The sequence below is a fragment of the Hipposideros armiger genome, unplaced genomic scaffold (assembly GCF_001890085.2).
Source record: "Hipposideros armiger isolate ML-2016 unplaced genomic scaffold, ASM189008v1 scaffold_349, whole genome shotgun sequence".
NCBI classification, from domain to species: domain Eukaryota; kingdom Metazoa; phylum Chordata; class Mammalia; order Chiroptera; family Hipposideridae; genus Hipposideros; species Hipposideros armiger.
In genome coordinates, this window is record NW_017731699.1 from 1,241,347 (window position 1) to 1,260,319 (window position 18,973).

The 18,973-nt window shown below is 42.3% G+C and overlaps 1 protein-coding gene across 1 annotated transcript in view; it reads right to left on the bottom strand.

The window, feature by feature from the left end:
* Positions 1-2: 2 nt before the first annotated feature.
* Positions 3-18,973, bottom strand: part of SLC22A15 (solute carrier family 22 member 15) — a gene marked incomplete at its 3' end in the record, with an annotated part of 73,261 nt that continues 54,290 nt past the window's right edge. Inside the window, exons 6-12 of the mRNA XM_019661454.1 lie at positions 18,161-18,376; positions 14,117-14,257; positions 12,090-12,175; positions 3,907-4,027; positions 2,657-2,729; positions 387-575; positions 3-59 (exon numbers count right to left, since the gene is read on the bottom strand). Coding sequence (XP_019516999.1) covers positions 3-59; positions 387-575; positions 2,657-2,729; positions 3,907-4,027; positions 12,090-12,175; positions 14,117-14,257; positions 18,161-18,376 — 883 coding nt within the window. The remainder of the gene's footprint in view (positions 60-386; positions 576-2,656; positions 2,730-3,906; positions 4,028-12,089; positions 12,176-14,116; positions 14,258-18,160; positions 18,377-18,973) is intronic.

Here is an 18,973-nt window from a genome sequence, read left to right on the forward strand (position 1 = left end):
TCGTAAAACTCCTCCTCTTCCTCGCTCTCACTCCCGACAGCACTCCCCTTGTCTGCAGACTGAAACGGGAAAGGAGAAAAGGGCGGTGAAAGGACAGCATGATGTTTCTAATACGAAAAGGACTATCTACCACTCATTCAGCGGACAAATGTATTTTTATGACATCGATTCCCTAAGAATGAGCTCCTAAGGTGTTCTAAGAAAGCAAAGGAATCATCAAGTAGCTTGATTTCTCTGACAATCAGCTGCTATTAGATCCCACCTTTGTTTTCCAGCAGTTTTGCTCGGTTCTATTTAATTTAACCAGACCCACTTCCCCCCTCCCCCAACCCCAAACTGTCATTATCTAAGTGGTAAATCTCAATGACAGACTAACACTTCCATACCTGTGAGGTATCCAAGGTCTGTAGAGCCAGAGCTTCCTCCCCCAGCCTCCGATATGAATACACCTGAAGGTCAGAAACCGTCTCCAGCAACGGGGTGTTAAGGGTTTCTGGCAGTAATAAACTCAGGAGGCCCGATGTCAGGCCCGTGGCTCCAAAGACAATGAAGGGTAAAGACCACTGCACATATTTCTGTGGGGGCAGAGAGCGGAATGGAAACAAACAAAAGCATTAGTTTCCTTGGAGGTGACATCCGCAGTCTTATGGCTGAGGAACTTCCCTGTTTACTATCCAGTTAGTGCATTCCCACTAGACAACACTGTGACCCACTGCTTTTCCCCTGGAGAACTAGCCTGGGAATTGAGTGATTCCTCTGGCATACAGAGATAGGAGTGAGAATCAGAGCGCTGGCATGTGGATCTGAAGCAGCAAGCTGGTTTTTGGGGGGCGGAGGTACAGGGGCTGTGTGGGACACGCAGACCAGGTCTCTGTGGCTAGAGTTCATAGGAATCAGGTGCTGCGGTTCCATCCCAGGCATGCAGCTTCTCACACAGCGATCCCCACATACTCTTCACTTAGGAGACACTCCAGGTATTTGCTGGTGACGAACTAACTTTAAAGTTCTCAACCCTGGAATCAACTGGACAATCCCGTCAACACTCGAAGATTCGATTAGCACCATAAATGAGGGGCATGGGGGTTAAAGGTATAAGCCCCCTGAAAAGAAAAAGAGAAGCCCAAAGAACCCTACACAAACAAAGGGTTGGAAACGACCCGAACTGAACATGACAGAGGCCAGTGACACAAGCACTCGCTTCAGCAAGCCAAAACATATTCTCAGGAAAGTTGAAATAGTTCTTTAAATACAAACAGGTTCAAAGATAGCAACACAGAGTGTGGGAGAGGGGGAACAGTTCTTGCAGGATGTTGCCCTGGGGCCTTTCTGAGCTGATATTAACATTCTGGAATTCCTGCACAGGAGTTACTCAGTGTTATCATCTTCTGGTTTGGGCTTCCAAATTCTGTGCGTAGGACCACAACTGATTAGGATGTCCCCTCAGACAATATTTTGCTGGTTTTTCAAAAGAGAAGAGACGATGAAAGAGGAGGAGGAGGAGGGGGCAGAGGGGGAGGAGGACCTCTGACCTCTGGCCACTTACATGCAGACACATGTCCAGCACTGTGGGTGTGTTGTTGAATCAAAGGGAACTCAACACTGTCACCTCTCCTCAATTCAGTAAGAAATCAGTAGGAACACAGTGCTGGGTATTATAGTGTTTTAGGATAGCTATCCCAAGGTGGGTATCTCTCATGACAGACCACTCATGTCAGACACATTTTGCAGAATGGAACTAATGGCTCCTTCATAAGAAGGGTCCTATAACCTAAAGTTCAGCACGAGACCTGGAGAGAGATACTCAGAAAAAGGAAGTGTATCACGACTCAAAAAAAAAAAGCTACAATGGCATTTCAGAGATATCCTGACCTAGGAGGTGGTGAGTACAGTTGCCTGAGTAATGAACAGTTGTCTATATAACAGGTTCAAAGTGCCACGCCAAATCTAGTCACCCTTCGATGAGTCTGGGCTGGGAAAGTCACAGAGCAGACCAAGCAGAGACATGTGTAGAGGCTCCATGGGTTCTGTCAGAGAACCAGAACATTTCAAGACTGGAAGGTTGGTAGGGCTGTCATTGAAGTCTCAGGGGCCTTTGTTTTGACTATAAAATTTAGAAAATGGCAACAAGTGTGAACAAACACACTGCTAGGAGTATTTCTCTTCTCATTTTCTTTTCTAAGTGGTGAGGCTTTGAAGAAGGCATTTGGCCTCTTTCTGCCATACTCTCATCTTTAACACAGGGTAACAACAATGCCTACCTCATATGGTTGCTGTGAGGATGGCCTAACATTACCATATACGTAAGTAGCTCAGCACAGAGCCCAGCACACCGCAGAAGCTTAATAAATATTCACTAATGGACTGACTTGTGAATGGGGACAGAAAGGAGGCAAGCTGGCATTAACTCTCCAATGAAATTTTTTTGCTCCAATGAGCAAAAACATCAGAGCCCTGGCGGCAAAAGCATCTTCGGTAAGAGTCCATGCGATTAGACAGATACGTCATCTAAAAGGGTCTTTAATCTAAAAGGCACAGTTTCACATGTGTGTCAGGCCAATTTTAAATGGCTGCTGTTCACTACCTCTTTCTACTCAAAAGCACATGCATTTCCAAAGCAGAGAATCAAGAAAAACAAAATCAGGAGGTACAAACCAACCAGGGAGGGGATGAAGGGAGCGATAATCCCACCAACTCGGGAGAACATGGAACACGTGCCAAGCCCAACATTCCTGAAAGGCGTAAGAAAAATCAGTAAGTTCTACAGAGACAATTTAAAGACCCTGGGAGCTAGTGGGCCTAGGATAATAGATCCCAAAGTGGAAGCCCAGGACCCTACACAGCAGAGCTGCCTCTTAGGTCTCCCATCAGTGAATACAGCCAAAGGGGAGCCACGGCTTTGTGACCGAACACATCTACCCATTTACTGAAACTCAACTCTTAGAGGGTCGGGCATATAAATAGGAGTTGACTGAGCTCATATGCTTAGGACACCAAGAACATTACCTCTTGGGAAGTGTGGGCATGACAGAAGTGGGAAGAGGCGGGGATGGGAATGGTTATTGGGAGGATGACCACACATCAACCCCGTCATCCCAGACTAATTGTTAAAAACACCCACATTCCTCGCACATGTAAAATGGTCATCCTAGTTTTATAGCCAGTAGCCAAAGAAAGTAGGGTACAGGCATAACTAGGCAGTGACTAGCCAACTGCAGACTATCTGATCTCTTACTGGGAAAAAGGCGGGAAAAAGCCCATTAGGCTTCCTGCGTGGATAAGGGAGAGAGAAGGATCCATTTGGAATGAGCTTCGAAAACACTGTGCTGACGCAGGGAACACTGGCCGACAGTTCTGTGAATCCCTGCCCTTCAAAGTTTGGGATGTTTTTTTGTTTTCAGACCTATTTTATGAGGGGAAACTTAGGATAGAATATGTTCTTTTTTATGTAAGCAGGTCCTCCTCATTAAAAACCACCTTTAACAACTAATATGTAAATCTAATATTCACTCATTACTATATGGAATTATCTTCTTTCAAATGTGTACATTTTGTGCTAAAATGTAGGCTCTGTGAGAACAGGGACTGTGTCCCCTTGTCTGTCATGTGGCTGAACAAATGAGGTCCACCAAAATAAAATGACATCCGAGCACTACTTGGGTGACAGGATATGTTTAGAGCAGAGTACTTATCTCACCATTTGCAGGAGGGACTCCAGCTCAAGCTCCATTTTCTTTAGCCAAGTGAGCAAAGAGTGGTCTACATGGACAGCTTACAGCTGCTTGCTGAATTGCTGCTGCCCATACTGACTTTGCTCCAGATGAGGTGGGAACCCCACCTCTGTTGATACAAGTGTCCACGACAACATGCAGGATGTGTGAAGGACAACGTGCTGTGTGTGAGACATACCTGATGACTGTGGGGTAAAGCTCAGAGGTGTAGATATACACGACGTTGAAGGCAGCACTGATGGTCAGTTTCCCCAGCAGAGACAAGGAACGGCTGTTCACCACTGCAAACACACCTGTGTCTGAGGAGGACAAGGGCAACACCTGTGAGGCCCTTAGTGGAACGAATTTTTTTTTAAATGACACATTTAATTCCAAAAGAGTAAGAGGTATCAGGGTGATCTCAAACAGCAGAGGGAATATGACTGAATACACATTCACAAGGTTTAGTAATCACACGCAACACACATGCACACATTTTCTCAGTGCTTTGGCTATTGCCACGACATCTTACATAGTGGTGGTCATTATGTGTGATTAAACTTGCCCTCTCTGCTGAATGACAGAGTACCCCAAAAACTTCTGTATTTTAGTACAGTGAGTTTCAGAGAAATCTTAAGTTTCATCTACCAAGGGTGTTACTTGCCTCTCCTTTCTTCCCAACCTTGCTCAGCAATCAATGATGCAAAAAGGTGGTCAGTATGACAAGCCCTGGCTTGGGAGGGGAGTTAAGTCTGATAGATAAGGGAAGTAGACATGAGGACCAGAAAAACTCCTACCTTCAGTTTTGCATTTCACGGTATTCCATTGCAAAGATAAGAAATAATTCCATGAAATTACTACCAGAAGATATGAAACATCAATGTTCATTAAAGAACAAGACCAATAAGGGAACTATTGTTCATCCTTCCTCCTCCCCAACTGCTTGTTTGACTTACTAATCAATAATGAGATTTGAGTGTCTTAATGTAACGTTTTTACAGAAAATCCAAAATTTTATGCCAGTTCACTTCCCTGTCAAAAACATTATCAATTATCCTGTGGTTCTTTTTCAAACACATTTAACCACTCCCCTTCAGTAACCCACTAGCCTCTACCTTCGAAATAACAATTCTTTTCTTCTGAGGAAAAACAAAATTGTCATCGATTCTGTAGTACTTTCCCGGCTTCGCTATCAAACATCTCCCACGAGTGACGAGGCCCTCCAGTTCCTCATGTGCGTCTGCCCTGTAAGTCACAGTGACCTGGCTCCCAACGCCATCCTCTCCTGAAACTCCTACTCTTAAAGATCAACAGCGATGTCCTAAGTGCCAAAGTAATTGCCTCTCATTCTCCTTGACATTTCTGCCAAATAGCACACACTTGTTCCCTCTCTTGGGACTGCAGGCATGGCTCATCTAAATCACTCTTCCCTTAAATAACTCAAACGCAATATCTTCTCCTTCCTCTGACCTTCACTGCCCCTATTTCCTGATCCATTCAACTGGCTCACTCCAAACACTCCCCTGCAGTGGCTGACGTATCCGTCTTGTCTGCCCACAGTCTATTTTGAGGTACCTCAGGCTAAGGCTGGTATCTTGTTCATATCCATGTCTCTCACAGCACTTCCCATAGTTCGATGCACAGTGGTGCTCATTAAATATTTGTGGAATAAATCGGTAGAAGGACTACGATAGGGATTAATTTAGTGAAAAGAGCCTGTGTGCATGTTCTCTCAGCTTCTGAGGCGGGAGGCACATGATACACCCCATTCTAAAATATGTTTGACTTCCTCTGCTTGACAATGAAATAAATCTTCATCAACTTTAAAGATGGCGTCATGAACACAGTGGCCCAGGCACTGCCAAACTCGACCATCTGGGGCTTTCTCCTCTTCTGCCAGCCTATTTGGAAGAAGATGCTAGCAATTTTAAGCACCGAATATATTATTTTACACCATGAGGTGCTTCTGGAAAAAGAATCCCTCCTGTCAGCATTTACCCCCAAAATATGTGTCTGGACTTTTGATATCTAACAACTTCCATTAATAATAATGAGGGAACATTAAATTCACCCATTATTTTCCAGAAAAGTGAGTGAATTGGGAAAAGGTATTGAGTGACATGAAAGCAAACAGAAATGTGCATATCTGCTTGACTGCAAATGGTCTCTGGGACTGTTTTCAACCCGAACAAGATGGCATCTTTCAGAACTGTATGGAGATGTTCTAAAACATCCTTAACAACAGGTTAAGGATTGTCATCCTGAAAATTGAATTCAAATGGCACATCATAGAAGGCTTGTCATCTAAACACCCATAAGATCCAAGGCTGAAAGAAATCCCCCACCTGGGTCTCAGGACACTTCCAGCTGTGGCCATCTGGGAGCCTGGATCCAGCCCCACGCCCACAGAGTGCTCCCAGCAGCCTAACACCTCATCTGATCTTTGAAACTTCTCTCCTGTGTTTCTGTCAACAGAGTCTGCAGTCACCACTTAAACTTGGGGGAACTCACTCGCTCAAGGTAGCCCATGTAAATTTCAGACAGCTCTGTTTATTAGATAATTATTTCTTATTCTCTTTGAGACCCCTGCCTGTGGAACTGCTGGGCTGTTGGTCATCCTAAGTTAATGTTTAGGAATGCTTTGCAGCCACTGGGCTGGTTCCCTGTATCCCTGAGCTTGGTTCTTTACCCAAAAAATCAGATATTATTGGCTATTACCAATGAATGTTCAAAGCAACTGTTTAGAAAAAAGAGTGACTTAAAAGAGATAATTTAACTGAATTATCTTTTTTTAAAAAGGGAAGGGGGGAGGAATTCTCAAAATACTTGTCTCCTTCAAAGTACTGAACTCAAGAGGCTATAAGTTTATTCCTATGATGCAGCTACTAATTTTTGGAACTAGTTATCCGGAAGTTTTCTCAGAGCTGATTTGGGCTCACCAGGACAAAATGTCTCATTATGTTATAGTCACATTTCACTGACCCAAAATAGTAAAAATTCAACTTAATCATCTACATATAGTCACTGGGTGACTATAGCAAATTTTTTATTGTTTGTACATATGTAAAAAAATCTTTAAGACAGCTGTAGGCCCTCTACTATGATACATAGGTTAGGGGAAAAAACACAATTCATTTTGCTTCTCTTTGGCTTTTTTTTTTTTTAATATCATATATGCACACAGTTCTGCCACTAGAGTTTCACCATTTCTAGAATTCCTCATAAATGAAATAATTGTTTGTAGACTTTTGTGTCTGGATTCTTTTAGTTAGTATAACACTTCTGAAATTTGTCTCTATTGTTAGATGTATCAGTAGGTTTTAAATCATTCCTTTTTGTTGGTTGAGTAATATTTCATTGTATGGACATACCACAATTTGCTTATCCATTCCTCAGCTGATGGGCATTTGGTTTCCCTCCAATTTGGGGCTATTATTAATAAAGCTACTATGAACATTTGCATCAAAGTCTGTGTGGATCTATGTTGCTGCTTCTCTTGAGTAAAGCTGAGTCATAGAGTAAGTGTATGTTTCACTTTAAAATAAGCTGCTAATGTTTTCCAGTGTCTATACCATTTTGCATTTCAATTGGCAGTACATAAGCATTCCAGTTCCTCCTGTTATCATTGTCAACATTTGGTATGGTCAGTCTTTTTTATTTTAGCCATACTATAGGTGTGTAGTGGTATCTCAACAAGGTTTTAATTTCCATTTCCCTAATGTCTAATGATATTGAACATCTTTTCCCATGCTTATTTGTCATTTTTATATCCTTTTGGAGAAGTGCCTGTTTCAAATCTTTCTCCCATTTTTTTCTCCTTACTGAATTGTAAGATTCTATATTCTGGATACAAGTCTTTTATCAGGTATGTATTTCACAAATATCTTTCCCATTCTGCACCTTACTTTTCATTTCATTAATAATGTTTTTTAAAAAGCAAAAGTTTTCAATTTTGATGAAGTCTTAAGTTGATTTTTTTTTCTTTCTGTGCCTTTTGTATCCTATTTAAGAAATCTTTGCCTAATCTAAAGTCACCAAGATTTTCTCCTATGTTCTCTTTTAGAGGTTGTATAGATTTAGCCTTTACATTTAGGTCTACCATCAATTTCAAGTTAGTTACTGCATATGATATAACATGCAAGTTGAAGTTAAATTTTTGCATATGGATATCCAATTATTCCAGCACCATTTGTTGAAAAGATTATCTTTTCCTCATTTAATTGACTTATCTTTGTTAAAAAATCAATTGACCATGTGCATTTTTCTCTATGTATGTTGTAACTGAATAAAACATTTTTAAAAGGTGAGTAAAAACTCATTCCCTCCTCAGAAAATAAAATAAAAATCAATTGACCTTAGAGGTGGGTCTATTTCATACCCAATTCTGTTCCATTATCTATCTAGACCACCATTCCTATGCCAGTATCATACTGTCTTGAGTAATGTAACTTTGTAGTAAATTTTAAAATCAGGTAGGGTAAGCCCTCCAACTTTGTTTTTCTTGAAAAACATTATTTTGGATATTCTAGATCCTTTGCATTTCTATAAAATTTTAGGTATTAACTTGTCAATACCTATCAATAAAAAGAAGCCTGCTGGAAATTTTGTTGGGATTGTGCTGCAGATAGATCAATTTGGGGAGAATGGAAGTTTTAAACAACATTTTCTGATCCTTCAGTATGGTAATCTCTTTATTTATTTTATAATCATTATTACCACTAATTCATTTCTTTGATCTTTCATTTCTCTCATCAATGCTTTATATTTTATAGTTTCCTATATTTTGTAAAATTTATCTCTAAATATTATGTATTTTTAATTTTACTACAAGTAGTATTGCTTTATTCCAATTTTAAATTATTGACTGTTAATATACAGAAATAAAATTACATGTCACATGACTCTGCTAAACTCATTTATTAATTCTAGGAGATTTATTTTGTATGTTCATTAGGATTTTCAATGGAGATAATCATGTGGTCTTGTGGTCTTTCTTTGTTTCCAATTTGAATCCCTTTAATTTCTTTTTACTGCCTTATTGTATTCGCTTGTAATTTCAGTACAATGCTTTATAGAAGGTGTACGAATAGACATCCTTGCTTTTGCTCCGGTCTTCGGGAGCAAGAAGGCCAGGAACGAGGTGTTGTTTATGAACAGTATCCTGCACATAGCAGGCACTAGAGAAGTTCAATGAATAAAGAATGGGCAGGCCAAGGCTGACAAAAGACATGAGATATAAAGGTTCCACTAGAGCTGAGTCTGAACACATGCCCTTCAAGTATGACACTTGTCCATCTTGTCACGTGCAGGCACTTCCCAGCATTCTCTGGCAGGACTACCACTGCCAGAAACCACTTTGCTAACCTCCTTGCCCAGTGCCACCCTGACAAGCCGGGTTCTTGACCCTGGCCAATTCCCATCAGGCCTGCCCACTGAAGACTAAGAGCCGGCCCTCCTCAGGCAGTGTTAATCCTCTAAGGCCATAGCTTCACTATCTGCAACGAATACTTTGGTTCCACGAAACAGCATTCCCCAACCAATATTGACTTAAGAGTCATAAAGACCTGAAATCAGACTCCCAGGTGTGCTACTTACTTGCTATGCAACTTCGGACAAGCTGCTTGACCTATCTGACCTTTAGTTTCCTTATAAAATGGTGATAATATGTAATACCTTCTATATAGGAGGAGGACCCAGCACATAGTTCTCTTGTCTTTATGAAGACACTTAATAAATGGTAGCCAGTCTTGTAAGCTTAATCAGGATCTTTCAAGCAAGGTAAAATGTATGATGACCAATCTGTGGACAAACTTAGTGGCCACCTGATAACATTATCCCCAGAGGGAGAACATTCATTTGGAGGCCAGCCAGTGTGCAAATATGAACTGGACAGAACACTCTGTCTAATAATTATAAACCACAGGCTGAGAAATGCCAAATAATCTATTTTCTAGCTACCTGCTGTCTTTTCTAGTTATACCTCTATGTCTGTGCTTCAGACACAGAGAACCACAGTCATATATAGATGCTAAAAAAAAAGCTGGTAGGTAGAGGGACACCTGAGTTGGCAGAAAGGAGAGAATGAACACAGATTTGGTGGAGAAAAAGTGAGGGGAAAATAAGTCTAAAAAGCTGTGAGAAAATGAGTGGTCTCCAAGTGCACACAAGATGCTAACAGAATTTTCCAAACTACTAGGCCCCGTTTGAAATATGTATTTATCAGAACGTTCATAACATGTAGCTTAAAGCTCAGAACCTTTACAAAATTGAGATTTCAAAGAAAGCCATCGAAATATTTTAAAGAATAAATATGAAAGGTTGAAAGAAAGTTTAAAAAAACAAATATTTTTGAGCTCAAAAAAGAGACAATTCAGGATCAGCTAGATGACTGTCTGCAAGTGTAGAAAGGATTATGTTAAAAAAGTAAAAGGGTGACCATCTGTTCTCTGTCTCTAGTGATGAATAAAACGAAAGGAAATGGGCTCAGTGTAGTGGAAGAGCATCATTCTAACATTCTAATGGTTATCAGAAATAGAAACAATTTTGCTAAGGGACATTACGAAATTCCTTTCCCTGGAAATCTTCAAAAACAGACTAGATGTCCGCTTTTCCAACTATAATAGAGGTATCGCGTTCCTAAGGTATGTTTGTGGAGGGTGCACGACACTCGGCTATGTCACATTTCGTATACTCTGCTATGCTAGGTGTCCACCAAGGGGCACAATCAGCCAAGAGTTCAAGCTGCTCTCTTAAATCAGCTGGAAGTGAGCAGAGTAAGAGGGGTCTAGATCCACTTCACTTTGGGTGTTTGTAGAAAGGGCCATGTGCAGAGTCCTAGGTGTGGGTTACCTGGAGTGTACAGGTATGTGGGAGGGAGGAAAGACACTGAGTGGCCCGTCTTGCATAGGTGTGACAGGTTACAGGTATGCTGAGAGTAACAATAAAGAGCTTCTCTCTAGAAGGTGACACACAGAGCACTAGACTACTATAGGTAGAAAACAATTGAATTGCCAAGTCGTCTATGAAAAGCAAAATCTGCCAGACAGAAAGCTACAATGGTCTGCAGCCCATGACTGTCTTGTCCCAGGCAAACAGAACTGGGCACTTAGTCCCACAAGCCTGGGGCTGCAGCAGCTCAGGAGTCCCTCTTTCCTGGCACTAGCAGAGGCAACAATTTGCTTAGAGAATAAGACACAGCCAAACACTGAATTCTCTAGCTTCCATGAGTCCATGAAAATCACTAGAAGGCTGTTTTAAATGTTGGGTAAAATCCAGCATGTCAACCAAGGGCACCCAGATTCAAAGCAAAGAATGGCAGGGGGCAGCCACGAGCATGGCAGGTACACTGCAGGTTACAGAACTCAAGCGCGTGGCCCTGGCGTCCTCCACGGGCTACCTGCACAACTGAACGGCAAGGGGAAGCAATTGCCCAAGGAGCATTCATATGTGAAAAGCTCTGATGGTAAACGGCTTCTTAGCTGCATTTCCAGTAGTTATCAAACCTCTACGTTCAACCGTCTCACGAGTCCCACCGGAAGTACGAGACGGTGCTCAATCAAAATCAAAATGCCCCCCAAACAGGGCTTTTGTTGAACCATATACCTTGGCAGCAGAGTTGTTGTAACTCACTCCTTGTCATTGAAGATCACCGCTAAAACCACAGTTCCTGATGTGACTGGTAACTGGCATGCCTCAGGTGTACCAGTCCAAAAAACAGGTGAGAACCCATGCTATCTATAGAAATTCCATATAGGAGCAGATAAGATTAGATGAGGAAGCTAAAAGGGACCTTTCTGGAAGCTATGTTTGCATAGCAGAGCTATAAATATATGAAAATACCAAAGTTCCCTAAGGATGTTTTATTCACACTTACAGAAGACTGAGAAAATGCCAATTTTCACCAACCATGAATATTCTTATTGTTGCCGCTATTATTATTGTGAATATTGATAGACTGAGAATATTGAGGGGTGCCAAAGCCACCTTTCACAACCAGGGACACCAATCTCCCTCCCATCTTGTGATTGGCTGGAACGACAAGTCCAATCTACAGAATTGGCCGGGGTTTCTTTCTGTGCAGAACTAAACGGTCCTCATCATCATCAAATAAACAACTCTAACAGCACCAACACTGCAGCCCAGACACCCCAGATGGTAGCTTAATCGCCTGAAAGAATTAATAGTGCACCTCTCAGCACATTATTCACCCAGAGAACAGTTTAGGCAACGGAAAGAATCTGGCCCATTATACCCCACACAATTGCTAAATAATATGCAATCATAGAAATGAACCATGGCATATGGTAATCTCTCCACTATATTGAGATTCATTGTAATAAAAGTGCTGTTCAAAACCCTTATGGAGAAATTCGAAAGGCATACCTTTCTTCTCAGGAAGAAACATGACAATAAGACAAGCCAGGCCTCCTAGGCACAGAAACGCTGCTAATGTCCGCTTCCGACCAAACCTAAATAATAGAAAAGAAATGACGCATTTCTCTTGGGAATCTTATGACTTCATCTGTGTCTTCCCCCTAACCATCCTTTTTAAAATGTCCTCAGTTTCATTTATGCATGTTCATCTTTTCTTAAGGAGTGCATGGTACATGTGACTGACCAGGACATGAAATAAATAACCATTGAAAAACAAAGGGAAACTTGCTGGATGGCAGGGTTAAATAATGTGTGCAAGGGGGAAAAATCATTCTCTCTGTTTCTGTATTTGCTGTGTGCCAGGCACTGTTTCAGATGCTTTCTATCTATTATCTTACTTAATCCTGATAATAAACCATACGGCGTGTGCTGTTCTATTCTCTCCACCTCCCAGAGAATTAAACTGAAACATAGAGGATGGGGTCTTCTAGCTCATTTTAAGTTTTGGTTACTTGAATCTTATGCAGTTACACATTTATTTTAAATGCTGTAAAACAAGCCCCTCTCTTGAAAATACGAACAGAAAAAGTTTTCTTGTTAGTAGGTCAGAATTAAGGGAAATTTATTGCACGCTTTCCTGGGAGGGGCAATTTTCAAATAAGAGCTCTAGACTTGGAAGAAAGATATTAACATACATAAGCCACCCCCCACCCCCGCACCTCCACCCCCCATTTCTAGGGGCCTGCAACTTGCTAGGTCCTTGTTAGGAACTTCAGAAGTACTTGTAATTTCTATGACAATTTTGCTAGGGGAATTTTATAATCCCTAGTTTAAGGATGAGTACATGGAGGCATAGGGAGGTAACTTGTCAAAAGTCACAAAACTAACACGTGACTGGGACTAGATTTGAATTCAGGTCACCTTGATCCCAAAAGCAGCATTCCTCCCTTCCACTTCAGACTGTAATCCTGACTCTGGTGGGAGCAGCGGAGGAGACGGGAGATGACTTAAGTTCTGCAGGTCATTTTGCTTAATTTAAGTCAGCATCGAATGCCTTCCACGTGACAGATCCCATGCTAGGCAGGCCCCAGGGATGCAAAGGCATATAGGATTCCCCATGGACAGTGTCCTGTAGCACTTTCTGTGGTGGTCAGAGGGGTACACAGGAAGCTGTAACTGCACAAAGGGGAGGCATCTGGCACACTGGGGATGGTGGGGACAGATTTTTTAATGTGCTGCCTAACTCAGCTCTTAGACCACGATGAGAGTAACCTTAGTCACTAACAGAGGGGTCAGCAGAGGCAATGGGGAGTCCCCCCACACCCCCCGCCCCAAAGAAAACCCCTTCAACTGAACAGAATCCAAACCTACCCTTCAAAATGTGCCAAGGTCACGATCAACAGCTCCAAGCGCAAGGCTAAAGGCATGCTGGTTTCTGGGAACTAGAACTGGCACAATTCAGCTGATTGCTAGCTCACACAGGATGGGGATTTTCGTTGCCATGGTCAGGGCTCAATAACAGAAGGGAGCTGAGAAAACTGAGGAAAGGGTGTGCTACAGAACTTGTAAAACGTATTTCAAAATGGTGCCCACTGACAATGAGTAGCAAAACAGGACATAGTCTTCCCCTCCACAAAGTCAAGTGGGTCTTAAGAGGTAAGGAACATCTTTCTTGTTCCTCCAGTTCTTTGTCCTGGGGAAGCACTTCTAAATGACAGTGACTGGGTCAGTGGGGTTCTGTCTACATAGAGCTAATAATCCCATCTGCAGGGACTAACGAATTATGCACAGATGACGCAAACACCTTCAGGAAGTAATGCCTTTTAATATTGGATTGAAAGCCTACATAAAAACTCATAAACATGAAACCCAAGAAATATTATACTAAAAAACAAATTCTGTGTTTGGTCTGAAAACAATTCTCATCACCGGGGAGTCATTAGCAGATACTGTATATGGTTAAAGATGGTGATATTTAGGTATTTACAGATGTGAGTGTATGTGTAGGGTACACTCCAATATTCATTTATACTCACCATTTTTGGTTAATCAAGTAGATGCAGAGGGGGTAGGATGGAATCTCTATGAGGCCAGACAGGGCCAGATTGGCATAAATACTTCCTCCTAGATCACCTGCACTCAGAGTTAAGCCATAATACACCAAGCTGCACACAAACCTGCAATTGGGGGTGGGGGTGGGGGTGCGGTTAAAGACAAGAAGGACAACAGAAAAAGCACGTAAGAATTTGCCAGAGAAGATTCAAACACTGGTTCAATACAATGCAATCTGTCTCAAGCAATAATAAGCTTGACTCGCCCACTAATTAGGACTTCTCTCCTAATCTAAATTCCTATAGTAGAAAAAACCCCAAAAAACTAAAGGGCCCTTGGAAATCATTTGTCTAGATGTTAGATGAAGCACATGAGTGGCAAGCTGCTGAAAAAAGACATTGTGCTTTCATCAAGCATTTCTGCATTTACTAGAAGACAACGACTCTAGTCTTACTTTATTTAACACAATTTATGGGACACTTGCCTTAGGCAATTGTTGTGATATTGTCAAAATGACTAGAAAAGAACTCCCATGGAGAAAGCCAAGAGAACATGAGCTGAGACGCGACTATCATCAGTGGATCACCTGCAGGCCAGAAATGACTGGCACTCCAACCCCGATAAGGTTTTCACCCCCCTCAGCTGCCTATGCTGCAGACGCCCAAAACAGGAAAGAAAAGACAAGGGTGATGGCAGAGGCCGGATGCTCCAGGATAATCAACCGGGGAAGGGCCCTCTGAAAAGCCATTCGTTTATTTAGTTCTGCACGCCATTGCTGAGACACTTAGGGAGCGCCTCCTAGGGGGCCGGCTCTGTGCCTGCCTGAGCCCACCTCCCTCGGCCAGGAACTAGGGAGCCCAGGAGCTAAGCCAAACCAAGTGCCATCTTGAAGCTGCAAGCTGGGACTTCCTCAGACAGAGTGAAGGGAATAACAGTAATGTTTGTGTCTAGGAAACGGCATTATTAAAAACTAAACAAAATAGGACTGAACGAACAAACAGAAAACCCTGAAACTAGGCTTTGCTAATATATGGCTCCATTTCCGGAAATCATAAATTCCTATAAAACACTTGGGCGTTGGCAGTTTGCCAGTTCTTATGTTTTTGCAATTCACTTTGACAAGTGTTTACAATGGGGAAGTTCTTATTTACTTCCTTCTAGTTTTCCTTAGAAAAAGTCCAGGGAGCTCTGGGCTATGATGAAGTCAAATGGGAAAGGCGAAGCTTTCTGTCCATCTCTGCCAAAATAGCTAAGTTTGTGCCCAGTACCCCGGGCTGTTAAGAATGGGCTACAAAAACCAAGGCGGGGCGGGGGCAGGAGGAGAGAGGGGCCCCTTGGAGCGGGACTGCTCAGTGCTGCTCCTCCCTCTCCGGCAAATGAGCCAGGGGCAGCAGCTACTTCCTATTACCTCTTCCGGGGTAAAGCTGTCACTCATATACTAAGGACAATGAGCAGTGTTGTAATCAAGACGTCACATGTAAGGATGCAAGGTGCTGCTGAGTTGTCTGTAAGAAGCAGGCAAGGGCGGCCAGATGGCTCAGTTGGTTAGAGAGCATGCTCTTAACAACAAAGTTGCTGGTTCAACTCCTACATGGGATGGTGGGCTATGCCACCCCCGCCACACAATCCCCCTCCTCACCCCGCACCCCGCAACTAGATTGAAAGGGGCGACTTGACTTGGAGTTGAGCTGCGCCCTCCACAACTAAGATTGAAGGACAACTTGACTTGGAGCTGATGGGTCCTGGGAAAACACAGTGTTCCCCTTCCCCAATTCCCCAATAAAATCTTGAAAAACAAACAAAAAATTTATTGAAAAAAAAGAAGCAGGCATAACAAATTTAAACCCATGCCATTTTCTAAACTATTTAAAAAATCCTTTCTACCTGCAGTAGAGACCCTGCTCTGAAATAATGCTATTCCTGATGTCCTGTATGTGCTAGTGTGTGTCTAGTCTGTATGTAAAATAGAAGTCCCAGGGAGCTAATGCCGGCCATGAAAACACACACATCCATGTAAACCAAGCTATGATGGTAGCAGCCAGAGCATGAATAAACAAAGCCGGTTCAGGATACTAGAGGAAGTTAGTTACCAGCTGGTGGTGAGAGACAATGGGCAAGGAAGGCATATGTTTCCAAGGTGGAGATGCTGCCTGCAAGTTTCCGTGATGGCAGAGCTGGTCATTGGGATGAGTGACTACAGCAATTAAAATCATTTCAATGCTCTTTATGGGCCCCAAACAAAATTTAAAATGCTTGCATAATATTTAACAGTATATTTAGGGCACCAAAGAACTATTTAAAAAGGCACTACTGTGGGAAATAATCAAAGGAACAGATGTTAAACACAGAGGTATAATTTTACTCCCCATTTAAGGCTTTTCTTCAATGACAGACCCACAGAGAAGACTTTAGAATTTTATAGCATCTTCAAAAAGAACGGCAGTGTGTGAAATGACATTGTCTCTATTACCATGTATTTTAACATTCTGAGCCCGGGGGAAAGAAGTGTATTTGAGAAGAATTCCTTTGGCTGTCTGGGTACGATAGAAAGTAAGCAGGGACATTCTCCCTGGCTCTAAGTTTTGTTTGTTGTTCATTTGTTGTTTTTTTATCCCCTGAAGGTCAGAACCCCAAAATGAATATGCCTTAAAAAAATTAAAATACAAAAAAATCTTAAAAAACAAGAAGTAAATACTCCCCAAGAAGGAAGGGGATCCTTCAAGGCAGAGGGTTTGACCGTCTGCGTGATATGTAAATGCAGAGGTTTATGAAGCCCAAGGCACCTGAACATACTTTGTAAGTGTTTCCTTTACAATAGGTAGGACCTCAAATGAGCTCCTATGCTGTGTTGTCAGGTTTGGCTTGTAAAGGGTCCCTTCGTCTCCATGCCTTCAAGCTTGTGCGTCCTTAGTTCAATATTTATTATGCCATCTGTGATATTCCAGCCCTGTGCTGCCTCCCTAAGGAAGGTGGTGTGACATGGCCCCTGACCATCCAGGCGGCGGCCAGTGCATGATGGGTAAGCAAAGAGAATCACGATACAGAAAAAATATCTTCGCAGCTTCTTAGTCTCGATCTACTTACTGTTACATCTTAGCTTTATACATCAATCACTTTCATATAAAATTACTCTCCTTTATCGCCATGGGATAATGTAGGTTTCCAAGCAGGCTTCATGGCAAATACATACAAACCACCTTAGGCCAGTAAATGTGATGTCCACACCCAATGCTGGACCAAATGACGTCTATGGCTCCCTAACAAAATATGCAATGTTAAAACACAGGTGCACTTCCCAAATTGTATGTACTACTGTCCACCCATTTCTCCTCTTTCCATAACTTCATTCTTTAAGTAGAACCATCTTGAACCATTCAATGCCATTTACATGAATGCCAAGAGCACTCTGAGAGGCAGTTTGAATAAGCTAAACTTGAATATCAGGTTCAGAGAGTGTGGATCCATTCATTCCGATTTGCATATGTGGTATCGAGTCCAGTCACTTCACACGCCCAGGACCCCAACTGTCCAAGGAGTAACACTTAGCCGTCTGAGAGAGTGAGTGGGAATGCTGAAGAAAATACAGCTCAGGGCACTGCAATGACAATGTGCTATCCGACTGCTTGATGCCAAAATCAAGGTACATTTTTAAAGTCCTATTTAGAAACTCTTCTGTTTCTTCTATGCTTGCTGCTTTCCGTTTTTTGGGGTGTGGGGGTGGGAGAGAGGGGGGACTAAATATTTACACCAGATACCTCAAGAGCAGAGATGTGTTTCTGACATCTGTTTAGTAAAGTTCAGTAAACCTGCATCAGGCGCCCTCATTTCCTCCTTGAGAGGGAGGGTGTGAAAACAGAGGGAAGCACAAAACTAGGTACTAAGGGACCAGGGTGGTGGTGGGGGGGTGGAGCTTGCTTCTGTGAAAACAGCCTCATGCTGACAAAAGCGGTAAAATTCAGATTATCAATAGACCTTTAGCAACTTGAGTTGAAAATGAATGTTCACCCTATCGATAGAAAAATAATTACCAGATGAACATCAGGATCAGGGTGTGCCCCAAGAGGACCCGGTACCGGAACAGGTCCAGGAAACTTCCGGTGTCCCTGCAGCTCCTGTTGGCCGGGGGTGTGAGTGAGAACGTACACTTGAGCTTGCGGTTCCTCTTGGCGATGAGATACAGAGCAGCCTCCGCCTCACTCAGTCGACCCTGGGAGTATAACCAACGAGGTGATTCAGGAATGAATCTGAAAGAGACGTCATTAAAGGCTGTATATTCATATAGGTACGTGTGCACAGAAAGGAGTCAGTTGACCTACGGCAGGTGGGACGCAAAATCCCTCACCACAACCGGCTTCCACGTTGGGTCTAAAGCCTGACTCTCCCACTGACATGGGGGGGTGGCACTTTCAACAGCATCAAATGGGGTCTGCTTTATGAATGGAAACCAAGAACACGCTTCCAAAGTAACAGTAAAAATGGTAAACAGTATGCATTTACTCTTAAGCAAATGTTAACACATGAAGTACCAGTTACGTCTACAATATGAATACAAAGCACAGGTCAGAGATATGACTGTAATTCACAGCCAACTGTTGTTAGAATAATACTGCAGAGATAGTAGGTTTTTTTAAGTTCTGAAACAGCCTCACAAAAGAAGATAAAAAATCTTTATCCCATCAAAAAAAATATTTTAAAAAGTGCTTTTAATGTAGTGATACTAAGAAGGTAGAGATTATTTTATACTGCACATAAAAAGTAAACAGGGTTTATCACAAATTAGTTGCTTTTGAGCATTTACTGCTTCAAAATACTCGAATCAGCTGACACATCCAATTTAATAT